The sequence below is a fragment of the Nesoenas mayeri genome (assembly GCF_963082525.1).
Source record: "Nesoenas mayeri genome assembly, chromosome: 9".
Classification (NCBI taxonomy): Eukaryota; Metazoa; Chordata; class Aves; order Columbiformes; family Columbidae; genus Nesoenas; species Nesoenas mayeri.
In genome coordinates, this window is record NC_137557.1 from 13,623,297 (window position 1) to 13,641,017 (window position 17,721).

At 36.7% G+C, this 17,721-nt stretch overlaps 1 protein-coding gene across 13 annotated transcripts in view; it reads left to right on the top strand.

The window, feature by feature from the left end:
• Positions 1-17,721, top strand: part of DLG1 (discs large MAGUK scaffold protein 1) — a 150,897-nt gene that overhangs the window by 53,102 nt on the left and 80,074 nt on the right. For all 13 annotated transcript variants that reach the window (XM_080349557.1, XM_080349565.1, XM_080349563.1 and 10 more), the window contains one exon: positions 1,710-1,874. In XM_080349557.1, the coding sequence (XP_080205683.1) occupies positions 1,710-1,874 (165 nt within the window). The remainder of the gene's footprint in view (positions 1-1,709; positions 1,875-17,721) is intronic.

Here is a 17,721-nt window from a genome sequence, read left to right on the forward strand (position 1 = left end):
CAAAGAAAGGGGTTATGGTGCCTTCCCCAGGGTTTGGGGGACAGGGAAGAGTAAGAGATTTCCATTGCTATGAATTTAGCTGTCCTATTTGACCATGCTTAGAGATTGATTTTTGCTGGATAGACAAAAAATCAAGTCTTCCTGTAAGATGGGCGCATGGGGTGGGTGGGCTGGAAATGAATGGGTTAAACATTACAGGAGCTGGTAAGTGATGGATCATTTCAAGCAGTTTCTTCGTAGTTTATCCTGTAGGCTTAATCAGTTTGTAATGTTGCAGGACCCTTCTGTGCAGGGCAGGGATCTTTCTGGTAGCCTTAAGCTGTACTTTCATGTAATTGTTAAACAGGGTTAGTTATCATGCACTGTATAGCAGGTACTGCCTTGGTGTAGTGTTCCTGTGCTTATAGGCAAATGGGTTACTTGCAGTGATCTACTGGATTATGATGTAGGAATGAATTACCAAGGTGATGATGATCTTTGATTTAAATTGTAGTACGTAAATCTTAGAATTCTGGTAAAAGAACCTCAAGGAAATATTTCTTATAAAAATATTTTTTTAATAATAGGAATAGTTTCCTCCAAGTTTAAAGCCATTATGTGTTTAGATGGTTTTTCTGGACATGCTTTTCCTGTAAACTAGTAACATTTACATATGTACTCTGGAGTATAGAGCTAATGTGTGAAAGTAAATGTGGCTATAAAATGTTGTGGTGCATTTTATGGACATGGTAAATTCTGCTGGAAAAGTTACATGACTTCAGCTGTAGTTTTAACTAGCAATAAAGTGCATGCACTACCTAAAGTGCCTCAGAATGGACTGAGACTGCAAAGGTGAAACTGGCGTGACACTTACATTGAAGTACATTTGTAAATGTGAGCCCACACATTTGTAAATGTGTGCTCTGGAGTTTGGAGGTGCTGGATGAGCAGTTAACTGCAGTCCAGAGAAGAGATTAATATTATGTATGCTCCAGATTTCATTATTTCCTTCTGGTAGGGATCTGCAAGTGTGGAGACAGCACAGTCTGACTAGAACGTATCTCTAGTGCCGAAGTAATAGGTTCTGGTTTTTGAAATTGAATGGAAATTAATAAGACTGAGTCTGAATAATGTCTTGTGTTTCTGTTTGAAGATTTACTTGGTGGGGAATCTTAATCTTTCTAGTAGCAAAACCATGTGTTATTGTTTCCTAATGAAGTTAGCAGAAGTGAATTGCTATGTTGATACCCAACATAAAAACTAAATTCTTAGGCTGACAAAACACTATTTTGAAGAATGTGCTAAATTGGAAGTATAGAAAAAAGCTTTTGAGGCTGATAGTTTTTGAAGGCAGGACAAGGTGATAAATCCAGTTGCTACCAAGAGTTTCTGCTGCTAGTGAATAAATACAGTGTTAAAGCGTTTGTAAGAAAAGAATAGTAAAGGGAAAAATAATTTGGAAAAGGGTTTGGGGACATGTAATTGTATGTAAATAGGCAAAAGAAAATCAAGTAGCTTTGTAGTAGTTCTAGGTGAGACTAAAAAGGTGAGACTTGTTAGACAGGATCAGTCTTTAAACTGAAAATAGTAATTAAAACTTCTATTTCTAGATTTTATTGCCTTGAAGTCAGCAGGTTCAGAAAATAGCTGTTTCTGTCTGACCTAGGTTTTCTGGATAATCTTTTCACATTTCTGTGGTGGTCTGATCTTTTCTCTATTTTTTTCTTCAGAAATACCGCTACCAGGATGAAGATACACCTCCACAGGAGCACAGCTCTCCGCACATTACCAATGAGGTGATGGGTCCAGAGCTGGTTCATGTATCAGAGAAGAATCTGTCACAAATCGAGAATGTCCATGGATTTGTTTCTCATTCTCATATTTCACCAGTAAAGGTAGGCATTTTAAAAGTTATAAGAGTGAACTCCTTTGATATATTCTTCAGGGATATAATTTTGTGAGGGGAAAAAAAAAATGCATGAGGTGTGCCTGCTTCTGTTTTTTTAATGGAAGTGCTCGTTTGTAAAACTCACTTTGTAGGTGTTAAGGCATTGACTTAGTTCCACACATTCTGACTAAAAATGCATGATAGTAAAATGCTCAGTTAGCAAATGTCTCAGGTGTAGTTGTGATGGGCACTGTGGTTATTGCTGTCAGTTACATTTTGGGTTTTCTACCAGGATGTTGTAGCATCAGTTTGGAGTTTGCTTCTAGTAAATATTTTAATTGAGGACCTATGTGGAAAATGTAATAAGCCAAGTAAAATATATATCTCTCCAGATTTTTCAGCATACAGCATGATTATTCTCAAGACAGCTGCAGTAACTTCAAGATAGATTTAAAAATTAAGAGGACAAACTGAGAGTGAGGTTTTGGGGGATTTGGGGCCATAGCAGGCAGTTTTATTTGCTGGGTTAGTAGACAGATGTAGTTTAATCATTTTTTGAGTGGAACAATATTTTAGTGTGCCATACTATTTTCTATAGCACTTCTGAGTCTTTATGACTTGTTTTGAGGAAAAAGTGGAAAAATTATTTTATACTGATGAGTTGGCTTTAGAATGATGAGGTGTGTGGTAGGCCTACAGTTTGGTATTTTTAGCATGAATTGTGGTGTGTGGTAATGTACTGTAACAAGCACCACTATATTTTAAGAAAAAAGTGGGTTTAAACTTTGTTACATTGCCAGAATTTTGTTTGTTATAAAGAAAAATCTTATTGACTCTCTTGGCTCTTTATAATTTACTTGTAAGGACTCTGCAGAGTTGGTATTGAACATAGTTATTTATTCTTAAATTCCATAAGCAACTCTCTGTTTTCCCATAGTCTTCAGGAGCTAGGCGGGCTGAATTCTGTAAGCCCTAATGAACAACCTTTTTGAAGTGGACTATGTTAGCCTCTGAAGAGCCTTGTAAGAAAGCTAATATGACTAACTATTCATTTTGAGAATGGCTAGGACCTGAATCTTATCTTGCTTACAAAGGTAGACACACTAACGTACTTTCATGTGTAATTCCCTGCATTTATTGATACTCAGAAAGTAATACATCTCATTTTGTGTGCCGCCATTAGAAATAAAAATTCTCTGCCTCTGGGGACTTCAGTTAACTCTGTTTATTCACAAGCTTTTCCTCATTCATAGCACAATCAGTCTTACATTTCAGAAAGCATAAAGGGATCAAAAAGGCAAAGAAGTAAACTATAAAACTGACTGTAATAAGTGATCAAATATGATGCATTTCACAATCCAGAAACTCATAGAAATAAGAAATGAAGTTCTAGAATGGGTGAGACTGAAAAGCTGTTCCTTGGAACTGCCTAGGTGTTATCTCACTGTATGTGAGACTGTTCAAATGACTGTAATTACCTTGGTTTCTTTCTGGCTGCTTGGATCTAATGGAAACCAAACTATTCAGAATAGTTCATGTGTTTGACTTTATTTCAGATTATTTTTGCAAGCAGTCAACTACAGAAATATTGAAGTAAGGATTTGATATTGGCAATGATAACATTCCTTGGAAGGTGGCTTGATTTCTTACCTCTCTATAGTGTGAGTGATGTCTGCCTTCCAGAGATCCTACCAGGCAGTCTCCACAAACAGGCAAGGCTTGGATGTGGAGTGTTAGGTGGAACTTGTAACGACATGTTTAAGTTGAGCATTACCCAACTATGGTAACTTTCTGTAAAGACGTTGATGTAAAACCCAGAATAGTATTACAGAATTAGGTATGGATGATTGTACTCTGCCTTCCTCTGCTCACATGAGATCTAAGCTGAAATTCTTTAGTTCTATTGGGGTGTGTTGAATATACAACTTGACTGCTGTGTTCTGGAAGAAGGAAAACACATTTCATTTAAACTATTCTGGAAACAGAGTTAAACAGTGTGTATGATTACAAGTTATTGTGAGGCCTTTCAAGATACTTTGGATCTTAGGTCTCTGAGGAGGGTTACTATTGTCTTTCTCAAATTGGTAACTGCTGAGAAATCACCGCTTGACGGGAAAGAATGTAAGATACTGAGAGAGGTATCATCATTGAACTCATATTACCGTTTTTACCACACATCTGATATTTTCACGTGACTACTGTATTAACTTAAAAGCAATGTATGGTAAAACTGAAATTTCTCTGAGCTTTGTTCAACTGAAAACTGAGATGAGTGCTCCAGGTTTCAGTTGTTTACCAGGATTTTGTGGAACTTTGCATTCTGATGCTAAGTTGGCTGCTGGCTTCTTACTCCAGAAAAAGTTAACTTCTTTGCATAAATAATTTACAATCAGAGTCTGAGGCCTAAAGGTATTTGGAGTGACGGTTGCATCCATAGTTTTGTAGGCCCTGGGAATTTTTATGGGACCTGTTAGAGTAAAACGCCTTTGAGGTCCAAAAATTTATTTCTGGTTAGGAGATGGTTTGCTAAAGTTATTTGGAATAAATGCTGTTTAAAAATTCAACTTCAGTATGTCAGAAAAAACCCAAAGTGGCTGTTGTTTTGTAAGCATAGCTGGTCCTCTGCTTTTGGCCTGATGATCTGCAGGATGTTTAGCATAGCTCACGCTGAAGATGAAGTTAGCAACAACAGCTCTGAGTGCTTTGTGTCATCTATTTGGTAGGTTGGCTTGATGCACTGTGTAGGGAGCAGATTTTGGCTAATACACAAGATCTTGATTAACTCTGTTCAATAGTATATATGCTTAAAGAAACTAAATGTAGTAAAGGCTATTATGTTTATTACACTAATAAAATAAGAATTAAAAAAAATATAAACGTTTAGATAAACTTGACATTTCGAATACAGAGTTATTAGTTTGAAGACCAAATATAAACAGTGTTTTTTATGATCATCTGCAGCTTTTTAAGAAATGCTGCAGAGGGCAATTGAATTGGGTTTTGAGGAATACCTTCTTTCATAGCAAGGCCTCTGTAGTCTAGAGCAATAATACAGAACATAACTAGAAGACAGTGAAGATGAGACATGCCTGGTTTTGACTAGTTTACGTTTTGTTCTCGAGAGAGGCTTTCAAATTTTGTAGTACTTAAAACATCTTTTATAACTTGCTTGGACACGTGGATGGTTATCAAAGATCAGCTTTCAATGACCAGAAAGACAAATTTCTATCATAAATTTTTAGAGGATGAGCATGTGACTTATTTATTGAGTGTTAAGCACTGCAGTAACTCAAGGTTGTTTATTCTCTTGACAGAGGGGTGGGCTACCCCAGATTCAGATTGGGGTAAGATAACACATGTTTGTAATTAGCATGAAATAACTGATAGTAGCTGTACTTGATTTAAAGTTTACACGAGTCAGGCCTTACAGGTTTTGTCTTGTTAGTGTAGAGCTTTGTCAGTTTAACAAGAAATGTATACTTCATATGCATTGAGCATCAAGAAGGTAAACTTGACTCAGGAGATTTCATGTCCTCTGTTACATATTTAATACTGTGTGAAGTAGAACTTCTTAATTCTGTAAAACAGAGGGGTTTTAGTGTTTAATGGTGGAGAATCATGAACAGATAATGAAAACATCAAACCTCAAATCCTTCACAAATATTCTGTCCCAAACATTTTCAGGTAAGTAGGCAGCTAGTACCAAAATTTCTTCTGTATGAGATTTTCAAATTCCTCATAGAAACTTGCAATTATAGTGCAAGGTTCCTTGAGTTATTATGAAATATAATGTGATGAATTGGTTTTGATATAATTGAAGCAATGCATGGCTACCAAGATTGACCACTGGGTGGCGACGCTACAAAATTTATTTCAGTTGTAAAACTGAATTTAGCTTCTCTATCAAACCTTCAGAATGACATTTTTGAATTTAACATTTGTTTTTATCAAATAGCTCCAACCAAGTGAGATTTGTCATATGTGTGATATGATACCAAACAAGTTTTTAAACCGTGGAGTGGAAGTTGGAGGTTTATCTCAAGGAAAAAGAGCTCTGAGTAGCACATCGTTACAGGGGTTTAAAATAATGTGTCATGATGTAATAAGAAAAAAAATCTATCTTAAATTTCAGTAGTCTTTATTTAAAACAACCTGTACATGAAAGGGAAAATATTTTATTTCTAACTATATTTATGATGTAGCATGGCAATGGCAAAACTTTTCTAAAGAGCAGAATCAATGGGTATGTAGAGAAATTACAGATAACGAAACAGAGAAAGAATTGTAAAGAGAAGTTCTGCCACACAAATCTCTTAGAGCATGTGCATAAAGATCATCTTGTTGATACGTTTCCTTAGATGCATGCAGTGGAATTTCTAAAAACGCTTACAGAGAAATCTAAGCTGTCATACTATTAAAAACAAAACAAAGTCTTTGGACTTAATTGTTTAAAAAACCCCAAGTAAACCAACAACGGAAGAAAAGTAAAGGGTAAGAAAGATGACTGGTAATTTGGTAATTGTGATGGATGGAGGGTACCAGAAGGATCTCAGAAGAACTTGTGTTCTCATTGCATCACCTCAGTGGAATGAGAGCTCAGGGCTATAACAGCATAATGGAATAATCATCGCGGTACTCAAGTTACAGTCAAAAAGGCAAATGGAATACAAGGAATATATGGGGAAGCAAATGGAAATAAAACTGCATTATTTTATCACTCTAGAAATCTGCACTGTTCCTTATCTTGATGATGAAGGCATTTCAACCTAGAAATGGTTTAGAGAAGAGGAATAAGAGTGGTCAGAGGAAGTGGCAGCTACTCTGCAATGGGAGATGAACCAGTTTGCCTCTGCAGTTTGGGAAAGAGCTGAGATGAGATACCAGTAAAACTACAGTCAGTAAGGCTGGGTCACTAAAATTAGGAAAATGACTAGGGAATAGTTATTTGAAAAATATGCATTTATATTCTGAAATATAAATTAGCAGGCGCTAGCTGTCTTATAGCCCCTAAACACAGTGATCTTTCAACTGCTGATAGTCTTTTAGTTTCTGGCTACACAAATAAAGGTATTGCAGCATACATTGCTTGTCTCTTCTGCCCTTTTTCTTCCACTATAAGCAAACACCTTTATTTAACTCCTTCCCATTAATCTCTGTCAGAGAAAACTGCTGGTACAAACGTGCCAATACACACACATGCTTCCTTTAGTGCAGTAGGACCTCCCCCTATGAACCTGAACCTTGTGCTGCTAAGCTTAACAGTCTCCCTTCTCTTTATCTCCTGGTACATCTTCCCTCCAGTTTTGCCCATTCCCTCAAGTGCTTGCCGAGAAGTCTCTTAGGTTTTGTGGAGCTTCTGTTAAAAGAGACTTCTCTGTTCATTAGGAGAGTTTTTCTGCTCGCAGAAAGAACTGACAGTCTTTGATTTGAGGAGTTGTGAAGGCATGTTCAAAGTTAGCGAAGTAGTTGTGATTTCCTCTTTGCCCCTGTACGTTTTCTTGTTTATATTATTTCCTGAATCATGGTGCTGTCTATTCAGGTAGGTGAGATTACTCTGAAGATGACAAGGCTGTTTCCATGTAGAAATTAAAGATCAGATGACATGTAATTTGCAAGATTGTTTGATATTTATGATAGTGAGAAAGTTGCAGTATATTATCTGTTTTTAAATGGAGACCTTTCTAAAACTTTGTGACATTGTCAGCAGGATGATAATACTCCTGGAGTTAGGAGTGTACCTAGAATAGTGGAAATTATAAGAAAAACTTGAATGTACCCTCAGAAATACTCAGTTTCAGACTAACATCATACTCTGGTGGTCACTCCTGAGAGGAGGTGCTCTACAATCTTTAATTAGAATGCCTTTTGGTAGGTTACTCTTTTTAAACTTCCTGTAATTGAAGAATATACAAGTATTTGCAAAGGCATCAGTTTGTCTTGTAGTAAGAAGCACTTGACCAAATCTGCCCCTTGCTTAGTATGGATCTGTTCAACAAATTCTTGTCAACAGAGACAAGAAGGAAAAACTGTAACAGATGGACTGTGGATTAATCCAAACATTAGAACAACCTAAGATACAGTAATCAACATCAAGTCTTCTTAATAACTGGTTATACTCTTTTTTTCCCGAGATTTCCCCTGAGCTCTCGGTGCAGTCACGTTCATTTTTATGACTGCAGAAAGCCTAAAGAAACTTGCGTTAAACACAGGATGTTTTTATCGGTCTGGCGTGCCAAAAAGATGGGCCGGAGATTCATGAACAGGGTGTGGAAGACCAGGCGGTTTAATCTGCACAGCTTGGTAGGTTGGCTGAGGTGTCATATGAGTAATAATGTAGTAGTCTTTTTTGTTCAATATTTATACTAAAATGAATCATTATAGAATAATCGTGCTGGGGTGTTTACTTATAAGGTAGTTTCAGCAGTAAAACATCTGCTTTTTATTGGCTATGTAAATCACACTTGATTAAGGGCTATCCTTTCTGTCCTGTCTCTTACGGCTAAGCTACGCTTTCTAACATCGTAGCAGAAAGGGTTAATGATTTATTTTTTTCACAGTGTCCAATTTGGGTAGTGTACTACTGGGCTTTGGCTTAAAATATTGCATATGGTTGTTGATGAGACTTAAATTTGTTATGTGTGTAAAATTTTATTACAAATAGAATTCTGAAAAGTCTAAAAAGTTAGTGTGAATTTGTATCTACATTTTTCACCAGTGATTTTTGTTCCCCTGCATGGATATTTAAAGTTGAAAAGTCTATATCTGAGGATTTGAATTGAATTCTGCACATTTTTTTTTAACTTTTTTTTTTTGTAAAAACCTAAGTGCTACTGAAAGTGGGTCCTTGACATTATTTTAGGTCATTCTTGAATTTTCTCTATTAAGTGTATCAGTTTATTCTTGTAGGGTCTGTGCTTATTTTAGTGAATATTCTGTTTAGTTGGATAGCAATAAAACTGTCATGAGACACTTAAAATGCTTCAAGGGTTTAATTGTTGTTTAAAGTGGGTAATTGAGATACAACTGCAGTTTGTATATACAAACAATTCTTGTTGCTGTGCATTTTTAATTTCAAGGTACGCATGCTGTTTGTAAGGTATGTGCAGGAAAACTTTACCTTGAGGTTAAAATATGGCATTATGTCATATTTGAACTTGTCTCAGCAAGCTGATAATAAGAATTGGTTCAGGTACAAAATCAGAGCAACCTTATTGCAAATGTTTGATGCTAATTTTGAAGTTCGGTAACCACTGTAATTACTACACCTTGTTAATTGGCCACAGAACAAATAATATTACTCTACATCTGCTACAGATCCAGATACATCTTTCAGTAAATTTATTAAGCTGTAGAAAGGTATGTGTACTAATATAGAAATCTTAATTATGTGTTGGTTGTTGTTTTTGTTTTGTTTTTATATAATCAATTCTTGCCTCACAGTGAACAGAGATGTTTTTGTTTTGCTGTGGTGTTTGGTTTTGGTTCAACATCCAGAATATGAAAAAGGGATGACTGAAGCTCTCAGCTCCCTTTAGGGCTTGTTGAGGTTCCCTGGGCAGACCCCTGTTGTACCTCGTGGCTCCACAGGCCGTCACTCACAGGTGCAATTTCAGATACCACTTCTATGTTGATGATTCTTAAATTCTCTCCTTTCTCTGGGTACATCCTTTTCAGTCCAAATAGCACTTTCTCCCATTTCTCCTTGTATATGTTTGAATGCTCTTTGAGTTGAAACAAGCCTTTTTGTTTGTGGTTTGGTGTCATCCCGTCCCCCCCTCCGCCCCGACTTCCATCCATTGTTTTCTCAGCTGTATACTGACCTCCTTTGCATTATCCTCATGTTGTATAATCTCTAGAGTTACGACATGCCTTTATCTTTGGGTTACTTTGTAACTTGTAAAAATCAGGATATGTCTCATCACCACAGTACAGGCTCCTTCTAGAAATAACTGCAACTGTGCCTTCTTAGGCGTCAGCAAATCTTGCTCAATACCATTAATATCCATATGGAGTGTAGGTGACACAGATTGCCGGCTTGGCTCAGCAGCATGATTGCATAACCTCTTCCTGAAGTACTTTTCTGGATTTCTGTCTCTGTTGAAATGAGATCATTGTAGCCTCACTCTAAGGAAGGTTTTTGTCCATATGAGCCTTTCCTGAAGTGCTGATTTCTAGTCTCTGTCAGTGATGCCACAGTTGATCGTTGGGCGGGTGGGAATCATCCTTGAGAGAAAATTAAAATGCAGCAAACAATCTCATCTTCAGACAGATTGATGTAACAGCTAGAAAAATAAGTCCTTGGTACAGTGCTTGTCCATGTATTGTGGTGTTTCCTTTTTGGAGTTTCAAACAATAGTCTCCCGTGTGACTTGGTTTGAAGCCTATGGCGATACGTGTCTCATACATGTTGAATTATTAAAATTGTTTTTGAAAGTTATACTAATATTCTTTTGTGCTCAGATCTTTTAAAATGTACAATAATGTTGACATTCAAGGCCACACGAAGAAAATCAGAAAAAAATGTTTTTACTTTGACTCTTTATAAAAAGACTCGGAATTCAAAGCACGTAATCTGCAGTTTGTTCCAAACATCTTCAGTCATAGTCAGGGATTAAGGAATTTCTCCAGTAATAAGTTCATAGGCATTTTTCTGACTAATTATTTTCTTCAAATCTGGAAAGAGGTAGGGCTGCAATCTTCCCATGAAAAGCCTGTCTATTTAAATGGGTCATTGCATCTGTTATGTCTCAGACATTTCTTTACCTCCATTATTTATCTTATGAACATAGCTTTGAGGACACTGCACAAGTCAGACCGAGTTTCATATGATTTACACTGATAAGCCATTGTATTTTATGGATATTAATAAAGTCTGTCTGAAAGACGTACTTGAAATATTTGTATGTGATACATTATTGGGCTCTACTAATGACTAGAAGTGAATGGTGCATTGATCCTATTGCTACACTTTTTAATTAATGTAAGTATTGTTATTTCTGCCTGTAATGTAAGCTGTCAGGAAAAAAATTGTTACACAGAATAGGATAGCTGTCAGTAAGAATTTAAGTAGAAACGTATATTACACCAGAAAAAAAGTGAATGGGGGAATTTGGTAATCCCCACTAAAATGCACATCATGAGTCAGTGGATTTTTAGACTCATGATATTGTAACTTGTGGCAGTGTTGTAAGGAACTCTTCTGTCTTCGTTCATCATATTGAATGTTTTCTTTATTTTGAAAATGTTTGCCCTGGTTTGTTATGGTTGTGACTCTTAAAGCATTTTGTATAGAAATATACCACAAACAGTTTTGATAACTTTTTGTTGGATTTCTGGAGACAAGCTTGGACTGAAAACCTTGACACTTAACTGATTTCCTGAGTAATCTCTTTCATGTGAGCTGGAGGATTTTTCTTAAAATAGTTAACTGTAAAAATTTAAAGGTGCATTCTGTAAAGTAACTTGAATTCTTGCAGTCTTTTCAATATTTACGATATTGTTCTCCTTTGTGAAGAGAGCAGAGAAATTGCGCACCTATAGCAGCTATATTATTGTGATTTGCGTTGAAAATCAAAGTAATTTTATTGAAAATTTGTTAGTGGAAAATAATAATCTTATTTTTTGCTGTTTTTTTTGTACTTTTGAGAAGTAACGTTATTTTTGTATTAGTTATTGGTTTTGTGTTTGGAATTTTGGAAATAGGTGTTACAATCCAGGCACATTAATAATAGAATAAGAACAACAGAGTGGTAACTTCTGGTGTTTAATCCCGAATCTTCTCTCTGGTTAAAGAAACAAGCCAAGCCCCCAAAAAACCCCCACAAGAAAAAAAAACCACTAGACACCCACTGATACTCAGCACAGAATGACTGTGGTGTGGCACAGTGGTATCTTCCCTCTATAGCTGTTTTATGGCCTAAGGAGGGGGGAAACAAGAAAGCAGCAAACACTTCTCCCTTGAATTTTTTTTTCCGAATTTACTGTTAAGGCCTTTTTGCTCTGTGAAACATTTTCAGAAAGACAGAATCAGTGAAGAAGTGCAGTTGAACCAAATGCTCCCTCTTTGCTTCGCTTCAGGTTTATAATTTATGCAAGCAAGGAGGAGGAAAGATGCGATTGGATGCGATTGCAGGCAGTGATTGAAACTTGGTTATTTTTGATCCGTGCTCTCTCCACCCAGTAGCTGTTATCATGCACCACCATCCTCATAGCTGTGAATTTGTAATGTTGTACTGTACCTGCTACCCAGTTTCTCTTAAAAATCTGTTGTCAGCTAGGAAGGGAGAACAAGCTTTCGATCCTGCAGGTTCTGAAAAAGGAAAAATAAGGAAAACATTTGTTTGCTTTTTTTAAATTTCTCAAGATTATGTTAGTCATAGTAATCACAGGTAGAGAAGGGATGCAGGGCTGGAAAAGCCAGGAAGAAAAATAGCATCAGCTAGCAAGAATTTTGTTTTCCTGGTTTGTAAGCGATGCTGCTGTAATTCTATCTGCATTTTTTTTTTCCTGCTCATTCACCACTCAGCAGCTGGTAGGGAAGTAAGACTGCCTGGCAACCACCTGCAGAGCTGCAGAGATGAATTACATTTTCGGAAATAACACACTCCTCTATTCTCGCGCCAATCGAGGCAACACTAGCTCAGGCCACAGTTCTGTAGGCCCAAAGCAGAAGCAGTGGGCAAAGAAAGGCTCCACAGACGAGTTACGGACCGAGCCTTCCCGTTGGCAGCAGATAGTTGCATTTTTCACTCGGAGACATGGTTTCATTGACTGCATTTCTGTTGCTGCCAGCTCCACCCAGGTAATATGCCACTTGTTGAAATTATTGTGTCTGCATGCTATTTCTGACTAGCAAGTAACCAGAAAACAATCTCTTTAAATATGCATGCTTTTGTATGATCTCTGATTCATGAATGGCATTTTCTGTCTACTTTCATTTTCGTATTTTACAGAGCTCTGTATAATTTTTAGCATTAAAGCATGAAAATGGAAGCACTTAAGTGAGAATTTTTTTTTAAGTTGCAAATGGCAAGCCTCTAAGAAGTTTAAATGTGAGGTATTTTAATGAAATACTGAAAAACGTAGTTTGCATTCTACTGCCGAGCCCTAGAGGGGAATAACATAGTAAGAAATACCAATTTCATAGCTGTAGTAAGATGACAATTAAAATAAAGACCACATATTTCCTGGTTAAGGAATTTTATTTAAAACAATAAATAATTTGAAGTCTTAGTTATATGTAGCACAACAATTCTAGTCTGTATGCATTTTCTGGGTGTTTTGGCTGCTAGTAATCCATAAATAAGATTAAGGAATGCCTTCTTTGCATGTAGAATATACATTTTATAGTGCAGTCTGTAAGAAAAACTTGATGTTTTTCAACTTGACTGTCAGTCTGCTCTAAGTGATGTTTTCAGTGATCACTGAAAGTCAGGTAAAAGGAAGCAAGTCAGATTTCAAGTCTCTGGATTTTGGGGTGAGTTCTTAAGGTTGATATTGAGAAAAGTTTAAACTTGCTAGCATTAGCACATGAGTATCTCTTTGGATAATACAACAGAGAATGCTGAGATGTCAGCGTTGTTTAAAATGTGAGATTAGATTTGTTTTGCTTACTGTCGAGCTAAATTCAGCTTTACTTAAGAATGATTGGGTTCTTGATGTCATACAATCTGATGTACTACAATACCTTGTTTAAAAAAAAAAAACCACGTAATATTTGTTACCCTCAGATACTGTAATATTATTAAGATATGTTATATCTGTTGGTAATTGTTTCAAAGATGATAAACTGGCACTTCCTTGGAAGGTCTGGTTATTGTTGTCTGGTTTTTGCTTGGGAACTGAGAATAAGCATTGAATAGAAAATCTTAGAGAATTTAATTTTTCTTGTTGCAAATATGTCAAAGAAGGATCCTGTAGTTTCTGTAATGGGTCATTATACAACTCTTTAAGTGATGCATTAGTTAGATATAACAGCCTTTAAGTACTGTTATTTTTTAAAAGACAAAATATACAGTATTAGCCTGGTGAATAAATATTATGGTTGCTCTTCTGTGTTTAGTGCTTGAACAAGTAATATTGGAAGGCCTGAAGCTTGCAGTTGGTCTGACTAGTCAGTACTAATAATGTGATGATAAATAGAATACCGAAAAGCCTCTGCTTTGGGTAGGGGTCGGACCAGACAAAGACTGTGAGATCCATTGAAACTGAAGCTGTGATTCTGTGAATATCTCAGTTTTTGTTCTATTTTTCTGCCATGGAAAAGATAGCTTACCTCTGTGGAAGCCTGCCAATTTTTTTCATAAGTCTGACAGTTCTTCTGTTATAAAGAACTGCTTATATTCATGGCCAGAAGGAGGGAAAAAATAATGAAGTATTTTGAAGTGCTTATAAAAAAAAAAAACCTTCATGAGCAAATTCAGATGTAATACGCTGAAAACAGAAGAGCTTGTTGAAGCCTCTTCCTCTGGAAAGATGCTGCACTGTCTTCCTGCCTTATCCACCCCTTGCAGCTGCTCCAGCCTCAGGGAGGGAAAAAGACATCTAAAGATTGCTCATTGTGGTGCAGTTTTGTTTTTCAGGTCTCTTCAGTTTTTGTTGTGTGATGTAGTGTTCTGAAAATTCTTGACGACTCCTATTTGTTAGTTTGAAATACATCCCCCTCACTTGAATATAACGTTGTTTGCAGAGTCAAATAAATGATTGGACGTGATGTACTTCTCCAGCCTTGTCTGTTGAAATTCTACTTGTGATGATGATGTGACATCATGATTTTTAACTTACAAAACCAAGCTGATGTTTTTTAAAGTACTGGTCTTCTGCTTTGCTTGTGAATCTGCTACATAGCACCCATTTTTAGCTGTTCTTTCATTTGCTTGGCCTTCTTGGGTGTGGTGTCATGGTGATACTTTCTTAGTTCACTTTGTTACCAGTGAAAGGAAAACACCTGCTGGAGATTGGGCTGGATGCCCTGTCTTCTATGGGAGGTGCAACAGGTTCCCTTCTCCCCAGCAATGTGGTGAGAGGACTTCTCTAAAAGAAGGACCTTGGATTTTTGGAGTGGGGTATTTTTTGAGTAGGGGGTCTTGCACCCTAAATAAGCAAGGCAGAAGTTGGTGATGGGTACAGTAGCACTACTTTTTGCTATATTTATCTCTAGGCTTATGCAAAAGAATGCCTGTGTGCCCCAATGCCTTGTGGCATGGGGGGCTAGTCAGGACTGAAAGGACCCTGAAGACTAGCAATCCATTTTCAAATCCTAAATGTGCCTTATTTCCTATTATCACCCCTTTTTAATGCTGTTAGAAGACTGAAATCACCCATCTCTCATAGGAAAAAAAAAAGGCAGTGGAAACAGATGGTGTGAACAGATAGAAACAAAGACAGTGACTTGGTCATTGTGACACTCTGCTTGTGTCCTGGCCTAGCCAAGGTCTTGAGGGTGCTTTGCATGGAATTTCTAGTGATTGTAGTGACTTGTAGACTTTGCATTACTTCAGTAACAAGGCGTTCCATGACCAGACATTGTAGTGTGTCCATAGGGCACCAGTACATCCCACTGGGTCAATACCTGTTCCATGGGCAGTGGTGACCTGCTGTGGGGGCGGTGATGCTGTCTAAGCACACCAGCCTCCTGTGAGTCCAGGGAGGCTGATTTAACATGCTCAGGCATTTGAGGCCTTTATTGGATCTTCCTTCTTCCATCTGCATTCCCTGCGATGAGGAGTTAGTTAGCCAATTAGAAGAATTAGAGAATTTGATTAGAAGCTGGTCTTTCAGTTTTTGTCAGCAAATTCATTAATTTCTTTAATAAAAGCCGAAGCTGTGGCATAAAATGGAAGCATGAAAACAAACAGACACCAGATTGATGCTGTCACAAGGGTGAACAACTAAGTCATGAGCTTAGTAAATATACGGTTATGCAAATGAAAAATACTGGGTAATTTCAAATGCTGTCCTAACAAGAGAGGTGCATATTGCATCAATGAAGACAATTGTATCTGGGGCCATTCTTTCCCCCAAAGTCTTTCCAGAGCTCTGAGAAGCACCTGTTCTTGACAGTGAACACAGCTCTCATGTCTCCAAATGCGTTTTAACTGACAGTCGTATTTGGCCTATGTTGTGCTACTAATTCAGAAAACTGGTTTGTCTGAAACTCATGTGGCATTAAACTGGTTCTGACAGCAATTCATTTAGGCTATTCTTAGCATGGAATGTAGTGAAATATACTTCCAGAATTGGATATGGAAAAATTGTTTAGCTCTTTGAATACACCGTACTAATTTATACTGGGTTTTAGGAATGGGGGGGAAAGAGGGAGGAGAGGTAGAAAACCCGTCCTAACTACACTTATCCATTTAAAAACCTTGAATTTCAGAGCTTCTGTGCTTCTGTGAGTAGTTTGAGCCCAGTCATTTCTTGTCTTTGTTTCTCTTAAGCTCTTGAAAAAAGTTTAACTATATGTCATTACTCCTAGAATATTGTTATCAAATTCATTGAAATATTATGAAAATAGTTCTAACATCTATAAAATGCTGTATGTAATCAGACAACAAAATAGAGGTGTTGTGTTTTCAAAAGAGAATGCTAAAAAAAAAATCAGGCCTCTACCCTTACCCCTTTTTTTATTGTATCTTGCCAGTTTGGAAGCTGCAAAAAATGATTTCTTACAGCAATATTTACAATTCTTCCTGTAATTCTGGTATATTCAAGTATTTAGATATTTATAGACATACAGATCATAATACTAAGGCACATGCTAAAAATGTGAGATAAAACAGTTCTGATGTAGTATGTGGATGTTTAATTGAACAAGCTAATATCGAAAAGCAAAAAGAAAAAAAGCAGGGGGAGGCCTTAATGTAAGAAATGAAATTAAACCTGGTACTTGTATCAGGAAGATACTGCAACTAAAAGTTGAGATGGTTAGACAGCAGTATCTTGGGCATATCAGGATGTGTCACAGTGGCTGATACGTTTTATGAACAGTGTTAAACTTTGGTGTGGGTACGTGGCTGTTTTATCATCCCCTGGAGTTTACAAGTGAAACTGGGATTTCATTATGGCAGCCATTGCAGAATGTGAAGCTCTTTACTTGCACGATTTGTTTTATTTGATACATTTTTTTTGATTTAAAGATGTGATACAGTAAAGATGAAAGGACTTACAGGAGTAACTGTAGGGAAGTTTATGTAAGTACATAGAAGAACTGTTGTCACTGTTCATTTTTTATTGCAGACTTTTCCCTGAGTATAAAATTTAGACATACGTTGCCTGGAAATCATTGCTGCTAATGTTGTGATGAACTCATGAGAAAGCAGCTTTAAATAGTACAGGGTGTTTCAAAAAGATGGATCCATTACTCAAAGCAGTAGTGATTTCAAATCTGGCCCATCTCTCTGAAACAATCTGTATTTGCTTTGGATGATTTTAAGTGTAAGAAAGCACCTTCTGAAATTTAAACATGAATTTTACTGTATTAAGATTCCTCTTTTTTTTTTTTTTTTTTTTAAGCTATGTAATATCTCACATTTGTAACAGTATGAATTAATTCTGTAAGAGGAATGCATTAATATGTGTTCTAATCAATAAACTGAGAAACAGTAAACTTTTGACAACTTAACCTCAAGCCATAAGGGACCGTGTCTGGAACCTTTAGTCATTTTGTAGACACTTTCTAATGGAAACATCTCAAGACTGTGAAGCTTGCTTGACATTGTAAAAAGAGATATGCAGTTTTAAAAGCATATTAAAATGTATAGATCTTAAGAACACACATAGTGAGTCATGTAATGTCACATAGATTGTGTTGGCATCATGCTGGTTCCCTGCTGTAGCCAGTTCTCTATCCCATG